This window comes from Aulonocara sp. 'chitande type north' Nkhata Bay, linkage group LG23 (genome assembly GCF_057382095.1).
Source record: "Aulonocara sp. 'chitande type north' Nkhata Bay isolate Kocher_YH1m ecotype deep benthic linkage group LG23, A_spYH_male_GT1.1, whole genome shotgun sequence".
Lineage (NCBI taxonomy): Eukaryota > Metazoa > Chordata > Actinopteri > Cichliformes > Cichlidae > Aulonocara > Aulonocara sp. 'chitande type north' Nkhata Bay.
In genome coordinates, this window is record NC_141365.1 from 14153284 (window position 1) to 14171684 (window position 18401).

At 41.4% G+C, this 18401-nt stretch overlaps 1 protein-coding gene across 2 annotated transcripts in view; it reads left to right on the top strand.

The window, feature by feature from the left end:
• Positions 1-1238: 1238 nt before the first annotated feature.
• Positions 1239-18401, top strand: part of oca2 (oculocutaneous albinism II) — a 64659-nt gene continuing 47496 nt past the window's right edge. The window contains exons 1-9 of one of the 2 annotated variants that reach the window (XM_086282429.1): positions 1239-1609; positions 6998-7237; positions 10299-10400; positions 13153-13350; positions 13585-13642; positions 14181-14253; positions 14466-14623; positions 14712-14794; positions 16270-16423. In XM_086282429.1, coding sequence (XP_086138555.1) covers positions 7008-7237; positions 10299-10400; positions 13153-13350; positions 13585-13642; positions 14181-14253; positions 14466-14623; positions 14712-14794; positions 16270-16423 — 1056 coding nt within the window. In that variant the 5' untranslated portion in view covers positions 1239-1609; positions 6998-7007. Of the gene's footprint in view, positions 1610-6997; positions 7238-10298; positions 10401-11408; positions 11642-13152; positions 13351-13584; positions 13643-14180; positions 14254-14465; positions 14624-14711; positions 14795-16269; positions 16424-18401 lie in introns of those variants that run through there. The other variant, XM_086282430.1, reaches the window with a different exon arrangement.

Below are 18401 nucleotides of genomic sequence, written 5' to 3' on the forward strand. Positions count from 1 at the left end.
ACAGGCAGCCCCGAGTCCAGACCAGGTGACTCAGACCGCTCAATGGGAGACGCTGTCTTCAGACTTCTGAGAATTAACTCTTTAAGGTCATTTTTGGGGACTTATGAGAAATATATTTGTATCGCTGTTTGTGTTCAGTTCACTGAACAGATCATTTTTATAGGCTGGAGGTTTTAGTGGTGGGAGTTTCTAATTACTTACGTCCTGTTAGTCTGGTTCACTAGCTTTTACTCATGGATGGCAGGATGTTAAAATCCTAATCTGCTCAGCTGTGTTGGGTCAAATGCAAATATATTAAGAGATTAAATTAAAGATACAGTCCCTGGTTTTGTTGAAGCGTTCTGCAAATCCTTGAATTTTAAAAAGCCTCAGTTGTTTTTAAAATTCAATTTTCTTTATTTAAATAAAGAGAAAAAATGTAGAAAAACAAGGTCACAAAACAAAGAGATGAAATTAAAAAAAAAAAAAAGTTTTTAAATCAGATCCTTCTGCCCAGTCCTGACCTTAGATGCTGTTTAGCACAATGAAAAAGAAAAAAAAAAGCTTCAGATGCATCAAGTTTTATTGTGAATCTTTTTTCTCTCTTTTGTCTTTTTAAATTCTGCGTTTTCATTTAAATTGATTAAAGTTCCCATTTTTAAAATATAAAAACCCCTGACTTCTAACAAAAGGAATGTTAGTAACTTTTTGCGTCAGCAACCATTTTCAATGATATTTAATTAATCAGTTTTTCTTTCTCCACTTTCACAAACAGTTCAAATCATTTTCTCTCTTTTGTTAAAAGAATAATTTTTAAAAAAGCCATTTTCTCTCATTTTTTAGTCATAAACATCCACCATAGAAGCCGCAGCACCACAATTTTTGAGATTTTTTTTTCTCTTGGGTGATGAGATGTAAATGACGTTAACAAAGAACATGACGTTTTTGAAACTAGAATTTTGGGTTTGTCCGAATCCTGTCCGTCTCTGACCTCGCTGACCCCTCCTCACCTTAAATCTATGGCTTTGAGGCTCCCTGCTGTGATGAGTTAGACCCAGTGCTTTCCACATGACAGCCCCCCCCCCCCCCATCCCAGAAGAAAAAAGAAAAACTGCAAATATTCTGATAATTTATCACACAAAAACAGCATTAACATTAAAACATCTATATGCACATTTCAAGTTCTGTTTAGAGCAGGGGCGGATGTGCTTTCGGGGCGGATGTGAAGCAGGGGGTGGGAGCGGTTTGGTTGTAAGAAAAAAAAAGAAAAACTGGAGTAAGAGCGACTGAATGGGAAAGCTTTCTGTTAAGAACCTCCACCCTCCTCAGCGCCTCTAGAGCCTGCGCCTCAGGAACATCTCCCTCCTTTCTGGGAGAGCACCCGAGAGGACACGAAACACCTCAGCCTCTCTAGCCTTCCATCACGTCTTTGTGCTCAAATAACATCGAAAAGAACGAGCCCCAGCAGATGTGAGACCATCACTCTTTACCTTTTGTCGGATTATCAGTTTGAATGAGTTCCGCTTTCTTTGGCTCAACATCAGCATCAACTGAGCACTGCCATCCTCCTCCTCCTCATCATCCTGTTTGTCTTAGTCCTCGTCCTCGTCCTCTGTCTTCATTCATCAAGGTGAGGTTGACATTTTTCACCTGTTTCCTGACAAAATAAAAGCTTGAATTTAAAGCCTGGATGTGCCTCTGTTACACTACAGTGTTGGCCTTTGTTTCAGGGCTTTAAGCCTCATGCCCTAATCCTGCTCTATAAGTAGTGCTGTAGCTTTGTAAAAATCCCCTCAGTCATTCCACTGATTTCTAAATGATGTCTGCTCAATGGATGAAACGTGCTCTTTTATATTTCACAGCTTAGACATTACCTAATACTACAACTGAAAGAAACCACTAGTAACAAACATCCGAGTCAGAGAACCGTGCCGTTACGGCTTCCTGTCCTGCTGAATTTCTAATTGCTGTGAACGAGGGTGGAGAATTTAAGAAAGCAGTTTGTGTTTGCTTTTACATGCAGCCTGCAGGCAAGATGTCACACAGAAGTCTCTTTCTCCTCTCTGAGGCACATCACAAGCATGGGACAAGCAGAACAAATGTAATATGAGGCATAGGAAATGCATGCGAACAATAAGTGGTCCAAGTTTGAACTTTAACGCTGAAACAAATGACTGAACACGAAAAGGCTGAGCCACCTCTTTGATGGAAACATTAAAACTAAGAGGAAATCTGATGTGAGCATCATGAATATTATTTATTCATGTGTAGATGGGAGCATCCATGAGAAACTGGCATCTAGAATGTGTTCATTGACAGCTTTTCCCTTTTATGTCTGTATTAAGTGGGTGAGGGAAGTATATATAACAGCGACAGATGAAGACGGGTTAAAGAAATGTACAATAAATGGCAGTAATTCTGGTTCTACCCGGAAGAAAGAATTTTCCTGGCTGGATTTCTTTCTTCTTTTTAAAAAACAAAACAAAACATTATTATTCCACAAAGAAAATTCCTATAAATGTTAGGTCTGAATCCGGACACTGCTGGAGACAATGTAAACATGTGATGGAGGTCAGCTGACCACCATCACATGTTTTGGAATTTTCCAGCAATCTTATTGGTTAGAGCTGGTAACATAGTTTCAAGTCATACCAGGGTTTGATACTCACTGTAGTTTTGATTCATATTTTAGTAATCTATCAACTGATTTAAACAGTCAACCCAAATATCTTGAATGGCCAAATGACTGATTAAAAATTCCACTCTCGCCCCTGTGGGCAGTCATTACCCTTCAAGCTCGGGTCCTCTACCAGAGGCCATGAGGGTCCTGCACAGTATCTTAGCTGTTCCTAGGACTGCACTCCTAGGAACAGGAGTGCAGTCCCGGGATCTGCTGGAGCCACTCTGCTAGCTTGGGAGTCACTGTACCAACTGCTCCGATTAACACTGGGACCACTGTTACCTTCACCCTCCACTTCTTCTCGAGCTCTTCTCTGAGCCCTTGGTACATCTCAAGTTTCTTGTGTTCCTTCTTCATGATGTTGCTGTTATTCACTATCGCTACGGCCATCTTCCTCTGCTTGTCCACAGGATCTTAGCTCCGTCATTCTCGACCACCATAGGGGGTGTCTCCCATTTGACCTCAGGATTTCCAGGCCATTTTCAGCACAAATGTATCTGTATACTATATCGGCCACTTGGTTATGGCGTTTCATGTATGCCCTGCCTGCTAGCATCTTGCACCCTACTGTTATATGCTGGATTGTCTCAGGGGCATCTTTACACAGCCTTGCACTTGGGGTCCTGCCTGTTGTGGCAGACCCCACTCTCTATGGATCTTGCGCTCAGAGCTTGTTCCTGTGCTGCCATGATTATTGCCTCTGTGCTGTCTTTCAGTCCAGCTTTGTCCAGCCACTGGTAGGATTTCTGGATGTCAGCCACTTCCCTTATCTGCTGGTGGTACATAACATGCAAGGGCCTGTCTTTCCTCTTCCTCCTCTTTCTTGGGTTTCTGCTGCCTGAGGTATTCACTGAGCAGGCGGTCGGTTGGGGCCATCTTCCTAATGTATTTGTGAATGTTTGTTTTCTCAACCTGGACCATGGTTCTGACACTCACCAGTCCTTGGTCTCCTTTATTTGGCTTAGCATACAGTCTCAGGGTGCTGGACCTGACCATGCATGGTCAGGAGCTTCCTCGTCTTGATATCAGTGGCTTCTGTCTTCTCCTTTGGCCAGCTTATTATCCCAGCAGTGTACCTGGTCACTGCCAGGGCATAGGTGCCAATTGTCTGTATCTTTCCCATTCACTTCAGGTCTTGCCTGACCCTCTGTAGGTACAGTGGGGCAAAAAAGTATTTAGTCAGCCACCGATTGTGCAAGTTCCCCCACTTAAAATGATGACAGAGGTCAGTAATTTGCACCAGAGGTACACTTCAACTGTGAGAGACAGAATGTGAAAAAAAAAAATCCATGAATCCACATGGTAGGATTTGTAAAGAATTTATTCGTAAATCAGGGTGGAAAATAAGTATTTGGTCACCTGAAACAAGGAAAATCTCTGGCTCTCACAGACCTGTAATGTCTTCTGTAAGAAGCTTTTCTGTCCCCCACTCGTTACCTGTATGAATGGCACCTGTTAGAACTCATCATCTGTATAAAAGACACCTGTCCACAGCCTCAAACAGTCAGACTCCAAACTCCGCCATGGCCAAGACCAAAGAGCTTTCGAAGGACACCAGGAAAAGTATTGTAGACCTGCACCAGACTGGGAAGAGTGAATCTACAATAGGCAAGCAGCTTGGTGTGAAAAAATCAACTGTGGGAGCAATCATCAGAAAATGGAAGACATACAAGACCACTGATAATCTCCCTCCATCTGGGGCTCCACGCAAGATCTCATCCCGTGGGGTCAAAATGATCATGAGCAAAGATCCCAGCACCACACGGGGGGACCTGGTGAATGACCTGCAGAGAGCTGGGACCAAAGTAACAAAGGTCACCATCAGTAACACACTACAACGGCAGGGAATCAAATCCCGCAGTGCCAGACGTGTTCCGCTGCTGAAGCCAGTGCATGTCCAGGCCCGTCTGAAGTTTGCCAGAGAGCACATGGATGATACAGCAGAGGATTGGGAGAATGTCATGTGGTCAGATGAAACCAAAGTAGAACTTTTTGGTATAAACTCAACTCGTCGTGTTTGGAGGAAGAAGAATACTGAGTTGCATCCCAAGAACACCATACCTACTGTGAAGCATGGGGGTGGAAACATCATGCTATGGGGCTGTTTTTCTGCCAAGGGGACAGGACGACTGATCCGTGTTAAGGACAGAATGAATGGGGCCATGTATCGTGAGATTTTGAGCCAAAACCTCCTTCCATCAGTGAGAACTTTGAAGATGAAACGAGGCTGGGTCTTCCAACATGACAATGATCCAAAACACACCGCCCGGGCAACAAAGGAGTGGCTCCGTAAGAAGCATTTGAAAGTCCTGGAGTGGCCTAGCCAGTCTCCAGACCTCAACCCCATAGAAAATCTGTGGCGGGAGTTGAAAGTCCGTGTTGCTCGGCGACAGCCCCAAAACATCACTGCTCTCAAGAAGATCTGCATGGAGGAATGGGCCAAAATACCAGCTACTGTGTGTGCAAACCTGGTAAAGACCTATAGTAAACGTTTGACCTCTGTTATTGCCAACAAAGGTTATGTTACAGAGTATTGAGTTGTATTTTTGTTATTGACCAAATACTTATTTTCCACCCTGATTTACGAATAAATTCTTTACAAATCCTACCATGTGGATTCATGGATTTTTTTTTCACATTCTGTCTCTCACAGTTGAAGTGTACCTCTGGTGCAAATTACTGACCTCTGTCATCATTTTAGGTGGGGGAACTTGCACAATCGGTGGCTGACTAAATACTTTTTTGCCCCACTGTATTTAGTGGTTGTGGCTTTCCTAATGGCCTCTTCATGGCTCCCGTTTGCCTGTGGGGTTCCTAGGTACTTGTACCTGTCCTCAACTTTTGCCTTCTGGTAGTCCAATCCCCTCTGTTCTGACTACCTTCCCTCTCTTTGTTACCGTCCGACTATACTTCTCTAGTCCAAATTTAGAATGAGGAAAATTGTTACAGGAATGATCACAATCAAAAATAATAAAAATGTCGCAGAGATGCACAGACTCCTTTGGCTCTTCCCCCTAAAAAACAAACAACTTAAATGAATATTTAGTTCTGTTATAGAAATATTTGTTGATTCTATGATGCAACTGGTCAATGCAGATCAGTATGAAATAGTGTTTGGGTGGCAGGACTGTGGTGTAGTCTTTCCTCGAAAGTGGTGTTATAGCAGGAAAAGTCACATGTGACTTCCTGTAGACTTTGATGTGAGAAATAATCTCCTTAAACTCATGAAGCCTTTGTACGGATGAAGACCGTGTCTGCTGTGTTGTTCTATCATGAAAACCACTGAATGTCCATCATAGAGAATATCAGACTCTGGCATGAAGCAGTTCTGAGGATCTCTGCTGGTCCCTTTCACTCACAGAGGAAACTCAGCAATGGAAATGTAACCGTCTGGGTATGCAAAGCTGCGATGTAATACTTCGTCACACGAATGCAAAGTATAATTTAGAGATTTAACCACAATCACTGCTGGGATTTTATAGCTGCTGTTCAACAACAAAAGCATGGATCACATCACCACTTCTTCATTAAATCAGTGATGACACCAGTGTATTCTCTCTTCACTCTTTAAAACCTTTAAGCACTTTTAGCTCATTGTTTCCTTCAGAAAGTGCATTCTGGGTAAAAATTCAAAGGAGCATATCAACACGTGGGATTGGTGGCTGCTCAGCACGAGTTATTGTGCTGCTTTAATATTGCTTTAAAATTGAGGAGCAATGTTGGTGTTCATGGCCTTCATTATGTTTGGACACATCCCAATTTTAGGCCCTAAAAACATTTGTCAAAGTCCTTGAAGGGCCTGGATCACCACTTATTGTTTCACTGCACTATTTCTAATGTCCAGGAGGGGGCGACTCCTCTGGTTGCAAGAAGAATTTGTCGCCAGTATGCACCCCTCATATCCCCAGAGCACAGTAAACTCCTTCTTGCTGCGTTTATGGTCTCAGTCACCGGTTCCAAACCTTACTGAATAAAACATGGTGTTGATTTTGTGAAATTATGGCCCCATTAGAGCTAAAAATGCACATAAAGCAGGGGATACCTTAGGATTGGCCTAACTTAAGACTGACACTGCATTTTTTACAGTTTCACTGTTGGACAGACTCCATGGTTTTGACACCTGGTTTTAAAAAGCTAAGAAGGCAACAGTGAAAACTCTCTGCTCCAAAAACATCAATGCTGTATCATTATATGTCAATAAAAAAAAGAAGTGCTGTGAGACACCATGAGGAGTTGCTCTTTTATATACACAGTCTGTGAGTGAACAGCAATCGGTGACTTTTTTGTGTAAGTCACAGCATCTTAAAGAAGGATAAAGCCACTGTTTTCCCCCTGCAGCAGTCTCACCATGTATCTGGAGAACAAAACCAGCCTGGAGATTGAAATGTCTCAGACGGCATCCCAAGGCCACCAGAGCAGGAGCAGCCTCAGGTCACCGAAGGCGGTGGCAGGGAACTTCGGGGAACTATGTCTGCTGGAGGGCATCTCGGAGAGGCTAGACACCCAGAAGCTGCAGCAGTCTGCAGGACAATGCGTCATCCACACTGAGGGCTTCGTCCCCATTCGACAAGAGGACGGGTAACTACTGTGTTCTCATGATCATTCATGAATTACATCCACCATTGGAGGGGAAAGATACTGTAGGGCAGGGATGGGCAACCCCAGGCATCAAGGGCCGGTGTCTTGCAGGTTTTTAGAGCTCACCCTGGGTCAACACACCTGAATCAAATGATCAGTTCATTATCAGGCAGCTGGAGAACTTCAAGACATGTTGAGGAGGTAATTTAGCCATTTAAATCAGCTGTGTTGGATCAGGGACACATCTAAAACCTGCAGGACACTGGCTCTTGTGACCTGGAGTTCCCTACCTCTGCTGTAGGGGGTCTAGCTGGGGGTCCTTCCCTAGACTGAAGTTCTAGGTGAGAAAGAGGGAGTGAAAGAAAGCTGCTCAAGGCTTTTTGATTAAAGGTTAAGATAAGTTTTGTAACATGGAGCTTTACAGCACAGAATAATAAGGTATAATTCTACTTGGCCGCAGTTACGGTTCTTTGCAGAATGAATTTAATCCATTTAAATTTGTGTTCTCTCCAATAGTCTTCTGTTTACAACAAGCAAACAATCAAATCAAACTACATATATATATATATATGTATGTATATATATATATATATATATATATATATATAATGTTCTTCCTCTACACCCCCCCCCCAATTTTTTTGCACATGTCGAGGAGCGTGTCAGGCTACATTTCACTGTGTGTTATACTTGTATAACTATGCATGTGACAAATAAAGAACCTTGAACCTTGAACCTTGAAAAGCTGAAACAGGTTTTCAGTTAGAAAAACCAAAAAGATATTTTAGAACAAAAAACAAGAAAAAGACCAGGCGAAGGAAACAAACCAAGAATCCAAAGCCAGGGAACATTGAACACACTGAGCACAAACAGAAGGTGACAAGGCCAAAAGGAAAGCCTGTACATGAGACAGGAAGCTTTTGAAACCAGTGAGATATGACCCTGCTTTCTCCCTCAGCTCAAGTGAGTGTTTTGGCATCTTTCAGCTTTCAGTTTTGGTTGTGACACATCTTTACTTTAACTTTGGTTCATTCTCATTACTTTCATCAGCTGTTTCTCAGGTTAAGACTGTTTGTTGTGTTTTTAAGCAGAAGCCCTCATTCTCTCTTACTGGATTATCTGAAATAAACACATAACAAGAATTTAAACCACACATGCAGAAACATATTACACATGCTCTGCTGGCCAAATCCTCTCATGGATGCATGAATATACATGTATAAGGCCTGATTTTCGTGTGTGTGTCGGTGGGTAGCTAAAATAGCTGGGGTGGGGTGGGGTTAATCTCAAACCTGTGGCTGTGGTGGTATTGGGATTAAAGTGAGGTATTTTTCTGCTTCATTAACCAAATTAAAGTTGTAAATGATAAAAAGTGGAACACGGGGCAGGCATGGTAACAGAAACCTAAAGACCAGAACATACAAATACTACACAAAGCAAAAGAACCAAAGCCAGAAATATAAACTACACTTTAGAATATTAAATAAACCAGAATCCAAAGAGTCAAAAAGTCCAAAACCACAACAACAATGGGTCAAAGACTCAGGACCATGACAGTAGGTGCTCAATAAAATAAGTGGTGCTCTCCAGCAGAGGGCAGCTTTCTCTCTGAGCTTTTTGAGGTTTGAACATCTGTCATGTGACAGATCGGGCCACATGACTTAATGGTTACGAAGCTAACTATAGTTAGCTATAGTTTTAGTATTAACAGTTATACAGACATAAGAAGACGATGGTGAGCTGAGCTATTTTTTATTAAATAAAGGACTAATAATAAAAAAAAACTAGACAGACTTTTTTTCCCACTACACATACACAAGGTTGTAGGACAACACCCAAGTAGAAACAATGAAGGAATTAGAGGAAATACAAAGATTTCCTGGAGGCAGGAAAATCAACTGACAAAATAAAACAGGAAAAAACAAAAGGGAGACTAAAACAAGGAAATATGACAGACCGTGGGAACATAAAGGGATGCTCATTTAGAGGACAAGTGTTCTGAATTCTTGACCTGAAAAATGTGCGCAGTGAAAAAAAAGAAAATGTGAAGAGGAACTGTTAACCTGCAAGCTTACTGATGTTTCACATCATAGATAATCCCCTATTTTGAAACATCGTATGACCAAAATTTACAGAAAATATTTAACTCAAGAGGAAAGTGTTTACAGAGGTCAGAGGTCAAAAATTTATTTTCCCATAAACTTCTACAGGATCAAAATCTGCTCTCACCCCCTAGTGACCTTCTGATAGAATACAGGTTTAAGCCACTTCCAAAGAGAAGTCACATCTACTAGACAGGATCAGAGTGGAAATATGGGAAAAAAGGGAGGTGAAAACATTTGTAGACATGCAGTAAATCTCTTTATGGGTGTATAAAAGTATCAGAGGGATTAATGGGGCGGACTTGCCAGATGTAATCTTGTCCTTTATCCACTAAACTTGCCACATTCATTACTTCAAAACACCTTCACAAAACTGTCTGTGAGGAGTTCAATGATGCCCACTAACTCAATAACAACAAATACAGGAGGTATATTTTATAACTGGAGAATTCTCTCTCAGTACAATAGAAATTTAATAGAAATGTCACAAAAAAGACGCCCGACTTCTTGAGCCTTATAATAATACAGTAATCAATGCCCATTACATTGTAAAAAAATATTGTTATATAAAAGAAAAGAACTTGATTCTGTCACAGACTGGTTTAATCACCTAAAACTTTTGGCAAGCAAAGGTTAAAATACCTGAAGATTATAGGATTAGCTGTGGGGGACTTTACATTTTCAAAGGTTTACGTCAGTTTGTCACCTCATAGGTTCCCTGAAACAGTGGATTACAGGTTTTTTTTTAAACTTGACCACTGATGCTGCACTTTCAGCATGTGATAATATGATAGATGAAAACAAATATAGTGTGTATGCGTGGCTGTTGATTATAAGAGGTTACTGGATGCAGCAGCAGGGTGATAAAGCCTTTCAATGGATCATATTTCAGAAACGCTTTGTTTGGTTACTTTCTAACCCCTTTTTAAAAAACTAATTGTATTCTGTTGCATTTGTAGTTTCAGGAAAAATTTCAGTGCTGTCAACATCCTCAGAGGAAAAACTAACTCAGCCAACCTCACAGAGAGGTCGCCTCTGCTGCGATTCTCTCAAGATGACAGGTGAGTCTTTCCTCAGGCTTTTCATGGGCATATTGCTCTAAACCCTCAGATGCTCAAAATGAAACAAAAATAATAATTACACGTGGGATTAGGTAAAAAAGATAAATAATCAGTTTATTTAGTTGATTCTTATAAAACCTCCACCGTATTTAGCTACTTAGCAATTGTTAGCAAGCAGTTCTTAGCTGTTACAGTGCATGAGTCATAAACTGGATATAAGTTTATAACAAAACAAGGTCATCCTGATTGTGGAGTCTCGCTGTGTGAGTCTTAGCTGCTGTCAGGCTTTTATTTTAAGCCAGAAGTGATGATATTTGGACAAACAGGCACAGTTCAGTTCAGCTGTCATGTAGAATGAAACTATTTTTAAAGGAATTTTAAGATGGGAGTGTGCGGGCACTGGCTCAGCTTTGGAGCCAGCCTCTAGTGGACAGAACTGGAACTGCAGGTTGTTGGGCTTCATTGACTTTTTAGGTTGATGCTTCATAGTTTATGTACACACACACACACACACACACACACACACACACACACACACACACACACACACACACACACACACACGCAGACGCATACAAACATGCAGTGTGAAGCCAGCATTTTCATTTGAGCTTAACAAAAGTGCAAATTTACTCTGCTGGTTTTGAGCTTGGGTTATCAGTCAGCATCAGAGTGAAGACAATATGATCAGAGTTACTTATGCAGTATTTCTAAGGAGGCTTCTCAGACAACATACAACCAGCCAGCAACTTAATGTATTAGAAATTTCAAGTTTTATGCTACATTGACATGCTCAGTATTTTTAATACTGCAAAAGTTAATATATATTTTTAATACTGAGCAGCTAATTGAGATATTAGAACCTCACTTATAATAATTTTGTTCCATCTACTACTGACCTGTACAACGGTCATATCAGAATCTATCATTTGTGACACTGCTTTCTACAAACAGTTACACAGATGTGGACATGCAGCCCATTTTGTGACAGATGATGTCAGCCAGGAGTCACGATTAACTTTTGCAGATGATATTGTGATCTGTTGTGAGAAAAGGAAGCAGCTGGAAGAGAGGTGGATACTTTGGTGAGAAGAGGATTAAAGTCAGTAGAAGCAAGACAGAATATATGTGTGTGAATGCGAGGGAGACAGGTGTAACAGGAGGGAGGAAGAGAGGAAGACCACAGGGAAGATTAATGGATGTAGTGATGGAGGACATGCAGTGGAGGATGCTGGAATACGGTGAGGTGGAGGCAGATGATCTGCTGTAGCTTCAAGAAAAATAAGCTTTAGTAATCAAAAAACACACTTAAATGACTAATAAGTTTAAAAAAAATTTATAAACATGTTTTTTGTAATGTCTTATTATATGTTATCTGGAAATTGTCATTGTTAAACTCCAAGGTTTTTACAGAAGCAGTTTTATAATCGGGAATATTTTTCCTTAAAAGGGGACTGTGTGTGTGTGTGTGTGTGTGTGAGTGAATGTGCATTCATATCATTGTGGGGACCAAAAATTGGAAGTTTACTGTACTTGTGGTGGTAGGACTCATCTCCGGGAATGACGAGAGGGCCTACCGAAGCGAGGTGGACGGATTAGCAAAGTGGTGTGTGGCAAACCACCTCTCCATGAATATCAGCAAAACAAAGGAGATGGTGATTGATTTTAGGAGACAGAGAGGCGAGAAAACTCACACCCCAATTCAGATCAATGGAAACCCTGTGGAGAAAGTCTCTAATTTTAAATACCTCGGTGTTTATATCAACGAGGACCTTAATTGGAACACACATACGGACTTCCTCATCAGCAAAGGCAGACAGCGCCTCTATCATCTGAGGCGTTTAAAGAGGTTTAAGATCTCCAAGAACATCCAGAGGAGATTCTACACCGGGGTCATTGAGAGCATCCTGTGTAATAACATCACGGTGTGGTACGGGAACTGCACAGTACAGCAACAGAAAGCCCTGCAGAGGGTCGTGCGCACAGCTGAACGCACTATGAGAACATCTTTACCAACACTGCAGGACATCTACGCTGAAAGGTGCAGATCCCGGGCCATCAGGATCACTAACGACTCCAGCCATCCCGCTTACAAACTGTTCAGGCCACTGAGGTCAGGGAAACGCCTCTGTAGCCTGAAAACAAGAACTGAAAGGTTCAGGAGGAGTTTTTACCCACAAACAGTGAGACTCCTCAATCAAAACACAAATCGGACAACATGATGGACAATTCCATACACAGTATATAATTTTCCTTTGAGTTTTATCCTTATTTTTATTTGTATTTTATCATATACATCTGTATTTATGTAAATACGTACACTTTAGCTCTTAACTATTACAGCGTAATATTTTGCACGATATTATACATTTTTATACTTTTATATAGATATTTTTTATTATAAGTTTAGTAAGATGCACAGTCGGGGGGGGAGTACTTTTTAGCCGGAAAAAACATTTCACTGTGTGTTGTACTAGTTATAACTACATGTGACAAATAAATAAAGAATTGAATTGAAGAATTGAATACTTGTGGGGACCATTAGTGGTTGTATTAAATGAAATGACTCATCCTACAAGTGTGTTGTACTGCCCTTCTTACAGGGTTGTACAACAGACTTATGGGATGATGGGAGAAACATTTTTTTATTTTAGACCTCTGCGATCTGCAGCTGCTGAGTGTTGTGTTTATTTTTTTATATTGAGGTGTAGTGATTGATGAGGGGCTGAGACTGTGATTATTCATTTTCCAGCATAACCTACATGACCCTACATGACCCCAGCTTTGTTGGAGGGGAGGAGCCCTGGAACAACGGCTCCCTGGACGTGGAGAGGCGGTACCGGCTGGGCAGCGAGGTCACCAGCCTGTCGCTATCGCACTCCAGCTCCTCGGAGAAGTACGACCCTCTGGACAACCTCAACCTCAGCTTCAGGTTCACAAGCAATGTGAAGTGAGTCCCAACTTCTTTTCTCCATTTGATCCCTCAGTGTGATGCCATTATTCCTCAGAGAAACAGATAAAAGTGCTTAAGGAAAAGTAGGGCCAGTGGAAAAAGATAATTATTATCATGTTACAGATTAATCTTGAAACCGTTTTATGGGGCCTGAGCCTCTTGGTTTAAAACCAATAGTATCACACCAAGCTCATTCAATTTAACTCACTATCCACTTTTTGGTCTTTCCAGATGCTGCTTCAAAGTCTCCAAAACTGCCACCATCTTTGCATTTGTTGTTCTGTGCAGTGTAAGTATATATGTCCCCGTAGAACAGACACCACCGCATAATAAAATGGAAAGTATAACATGGTAAAAACCTAATTACTACAAAAAAAGCTGTTTGGTATTACTGAAATCACTGAAAGTTAATGATAGCTAGGTCAGCTGCTTTCCTCTGTTTTTTAATACTAACCTTAGCTAATCACCTCTTGGTCTGTTTACTCTTCACTGGATTAAATCAAATAAAACACCACATTTTAGACCATTTTCATAAAAACTGCATTCACTGAATCTGTGTAGTGCATCTTTGTGGTGGTAGGGTGTGGTTTGTGGCTCAGCTATAGGAGGGAGAGGTGTGGCAGGATGACTGGCTGGTAGTGGATGCAGGGGGGAAGCGGAGCTGTCTGCAGAGACAGTGCAGCTCCAGCCATGCAGAGCATCAGAGCGGTTTTCAGTTGTAAACACTGTAAATAAAGCACAGTGTGTCGTCACTAAAATTACCTGCTATGATCCTGTTTAAAATATGTTCTTTATAAAATATATCGATGACTTTATTCCGGTTCCAGCTGTTCTTCAGCATGTATCCTGATCGAGACAACCCCTGGAGGATGCTGGCAGTCTCTCCCACAGAGAGTTTCTGTATCCTTTCCAGTGACTTACCGTAGACATGCCCTACTAGTTCTGAGATCACAGCAAAGAGGAGAGGGCTGGAAAATGAAGCAGGGTTGTTTTACATCGAGTATGAGCCATGCTAACACACTCTAGGTGTGGATTTAATGCCCCCGTTCATTTCAAATGCACAAAACATTCAATGTGTCTGGATTTTTCTCTTGACCGCCCACGTCTCACAGCAATGAATGTGACTGATTTTCGGGACAATGCTTTACTGAAGCTACAGGTGGCCGGGCCTTTTGCAGGGGGGATGATAGATTTGACCACTCAGGAGTACATCCTCATTCAGGTAGAGCAGACCGAGCAGCCAGGACAGCGGCGGAGGAGGACTCAGCAGGTGAGAGCAGCCTCGAGCTCCAACTTCCTCGCAGTATTATTACACTAATGAGATTCTGCCTCATTTATATTGTGCTGTTTGTAAACAGGTGACTCATAATTGGACCATCCCTCTACATGCAGAAAGAAGCGACCAGATAGTGGAAACAAAAACCTTTGAGATGCTCAACAGGTACTCAGAATACTGTGACAGTGTATTGATATGACCGCCTCGGTTTTAATGGTCACATGGGCCTAAAAGTAGTTCTGGTTATCACTGGGGTTGTTTATGTGATATACAAAAACAACAAAACCAATAATAATTTTAAAGCTAACCTTTCTGACTTTCAAAGCAGTGTAGTTTGCACGCTTTCTACCACCTTTACTGTCATATTTCTGACTCTTTGTGTGTGCATTTATCATTTAGAGTGTGTAACATTTATCCCAGTTAGAAGCCACTGGTGTCAGAGACATGCACAATATATCCAGCGAGCAAGTCTGCTGGTTCAAGAGAGCAACTCTTTACTCTCTGTTCTGGTTTTTTTTAGAGTCACTTTCTTTGACTTTTTTTTTTTTTTTTTGCTTGATAAGCCTGGACATGTTTTCGACTTGATCTACGTTCCTTTGGTCAGGAGCTCTGCAGATACAAATGGCTGAGATGAGTTTCTGGGAGAGTTTGAAGTAGAACTGCTGCTCCTTCACTTTAAAAGGAGCCAGCTTGAGCATCTGATTAGATCCCTCCTGGGTGTCTGAGCTCTGAGGCTTCTGGGGCTCAAACACTGAACAAATCTCTGTAGGATGGCCTTCTTTCATCTTATCAATATCACTGAAATTACAAACATCCTGTCTCAGAGGGATGCTGAAAAAGTATTTCGCGCATTTGTTATCTCTATGCTGGACTGATGTAATTCTTTATTATCAGCTTTAAGAAGCTCCTTGTGGTTCCTACAGTTTCTAAAAATAGAAATGGAGGCAGAGCCTAGAGGTTTCAGGCCCTTCTTTGGAACCCAGCTTGGATTCAGGAGACAGACATCCTCTCTTCTTTAAGATTAGGCTTAAAACTTTCCTTTTTGATAAAGGTCATATATTTATGGCTGAACCATCCCTTAGTTTTGCTGCAATAGGCTCAGGCTGGTGGGAGACTTCCCATGATGCACTGAGACCTTTTTCACTGCTGCGCCTTGTCGTCATTAACTTCTCTCTTCTGCAGCTCGAATTTTGTGCTGTTTGTGGTCCCTCTTTTCCTCTTCTATTCCCCCTCACTCCCCCCAGTTATGGCAGATGGCTGCACCTCTCTGGGCCTGGTTCTGCTGGAGGTCTCTTCCTGTTGAAAGGGAATTCTGCATAGCGTGTTGTCCTTTTGTCTCTTTATAAAGACTTTACTGAATGTGATGTACTATAATGATTGGTGTTGTGAATTAGTCCCACAGAAATAAATGTAAATGAAAAACAATTAATTGAATAAAATGTGTTTGATAGGTGGCATTGATTTTGAAAGCGCTATGATACCCACCGAAAAGGAGCAAATTAAACAATATAACTTGACTTAAGGTGTTTCTGGTGTTTTGTCTTTGCTGATAGATTTCTGACAGACGGTCGTAATTCCAGCAAAAGCAATGAAAGATGATCATTCCCACCATTCTTGTTGCCATTTCATTTCTTGCACAGTGATCCCATCGCCATCACAATTCAGGCGTTCCTGCAGGATAACGAGGTGGTGCCGCTATCCATGACCCACCAGCCGCTTTACGTCAGCGTGGAGACACAGGTGGCCATCGCTGGAATCATCCTAGCTGGGGTCTATGTTCTCATCATCTTTGAGGTAAATAGCCTGTGGTGCTCACGCTCTTCTACGGGTGATGAACGAGCTTGTTTTCGGTGTCTGTGGAAGAGTTTGAAATGTGAAACGCACAGTTCAGCGCGGCCCGCGAACAACAACGACACACTCACACAAGAACACTGGACCGCATGTGTGATATTATGCTACGAGCACAAAGTAAACAGAAGTATGCTCATTGAGTCAGAATGAGGACCGGGAAACTGAATCTCCAGAGCTGCGTTTAGTTCAGACATCATTTTTTAATCCGAGAATTAAAAACATTTCACTGTCAGAGAAAAAGAAAACAGGTGGGATTTATAAAATTGATTATGGCTGAATTCCATTCAGCTGCTCCACTTTCAGGCTCCTGGTATTGTTCATGCTGGCTCACTGTCACACTCCTATGGCCTGCAGGGACACTTGAAATAGAGCAGAGCAATCGTTAACGGTATAAGCAGCACCTGTGCTTTTCCTACTCTGCCAAGTCATGGAAAAAAAAAGAGCCTCACCGGTATCTCATTGCCACACAGGTGTTTTTATTTCGCCTGATTAGACTTCTTCTGCCAGTGAGCATGTGCAGTCTGTGCCTCAGTGGCAGCGCCGCCCCACTTGTGTTAACTTTATTAGATTCGATGCACCTGTCAGAGCGGGACAATTGACTAAACTTTGCCCTCCTCAGTTGATGGTGCTGAAATTTGTCTTAGGTTGCACATAGTACTGGACTGGGATTTGGCAACACTGAATGATGACCGCTCCCAACACAATTAAATCAGACAGATGACAGCAGCCAAACAGAAATGGGGAGCTATGTTATTAGTTTAAAAAAAGCTACTTCTGTGTCCGTTAAACCCTGATTAAAATGGAAATTACTATAAAATGACTGTGTTCCTCATATTATATGTTGTATTTTCCAATAAGAATTCACTTAACTAAAAGATGAGCTCTGTTGACATGGGTCTGTGGACACTACAGACTGTGCTGAACTTAAAGAAAGTCATTTATTGATTGATTGCAAAACAGAGCCCAATGAGGAAAACCTGATAACATACTGAGGAGAATCACTAGACCAAGGAGAACAGATGCTCTGACAAAGGGGGAGGCAGCAACTGTAAATTTACACGCAGTAGAGGAAGTGGAAACAGGTGGGGAGAACGAGAGACAGCTGAACTAAATCACAGAAGAGGAGACAAAAGCAAAGCACAAGGAACGCTGAAGCTCAAAATAAAGCAGGAAGTGAAATAAGCTCATAGAGCTCCCCCTAAAGGTCAAGGGCTATACTAAAACGTCGATGTTTTACAATGTTTATATCGCAGCATGCTAACATGCAACCTTTGACCTATGAGCTTTAAGCATTACATAATAAAGTCATATATATTTTATTATCTTTACCCATATGATTGGAACAGAATTGGCTGAAATCTTCAGCTGTTAAAACGTGACATTTTCAGATATCCAGTGTGTGATTTTGCAATATTTTGTAGTCATTGTGACATCAAAGGGCATTGGATTGAAAAAACTAAGTGGTGGTTTCTTGAATTTTTTTCCAAGGATAACTTTGACCTTGGGTGCTAATAATGAAGGTCAAATGCTCGTACTGAATTTCAAATTTGGTGTGACCTTGACCTGATTTTTGCCAAAATTAAATCAGCTCAAGCTGTTATTGATATCTACCATCACACAAAATTTGAGCAGGATATCTTGGAAACTGTAGACCATAGACTGCTAACAAACAAACAAACAGAACAGATTGCATGCTTCCCTCCTTCAGCGGGAGAGTGAACATTAGACTTGACACAGATGCATTAAACTCTAAAACAAGAGCGGATTAAATGCACTAAGTGGAAAAATACATAAAACAATACAAACACTTAGAAAACCAAGAGTATTTAGATAAACAAAACTCCCAAAACACTGTAAATTGACTCAAGACCTTGATATGATATGACCAGCAGTGCATCATGTCTTGTTTTGGTTGAGCTTT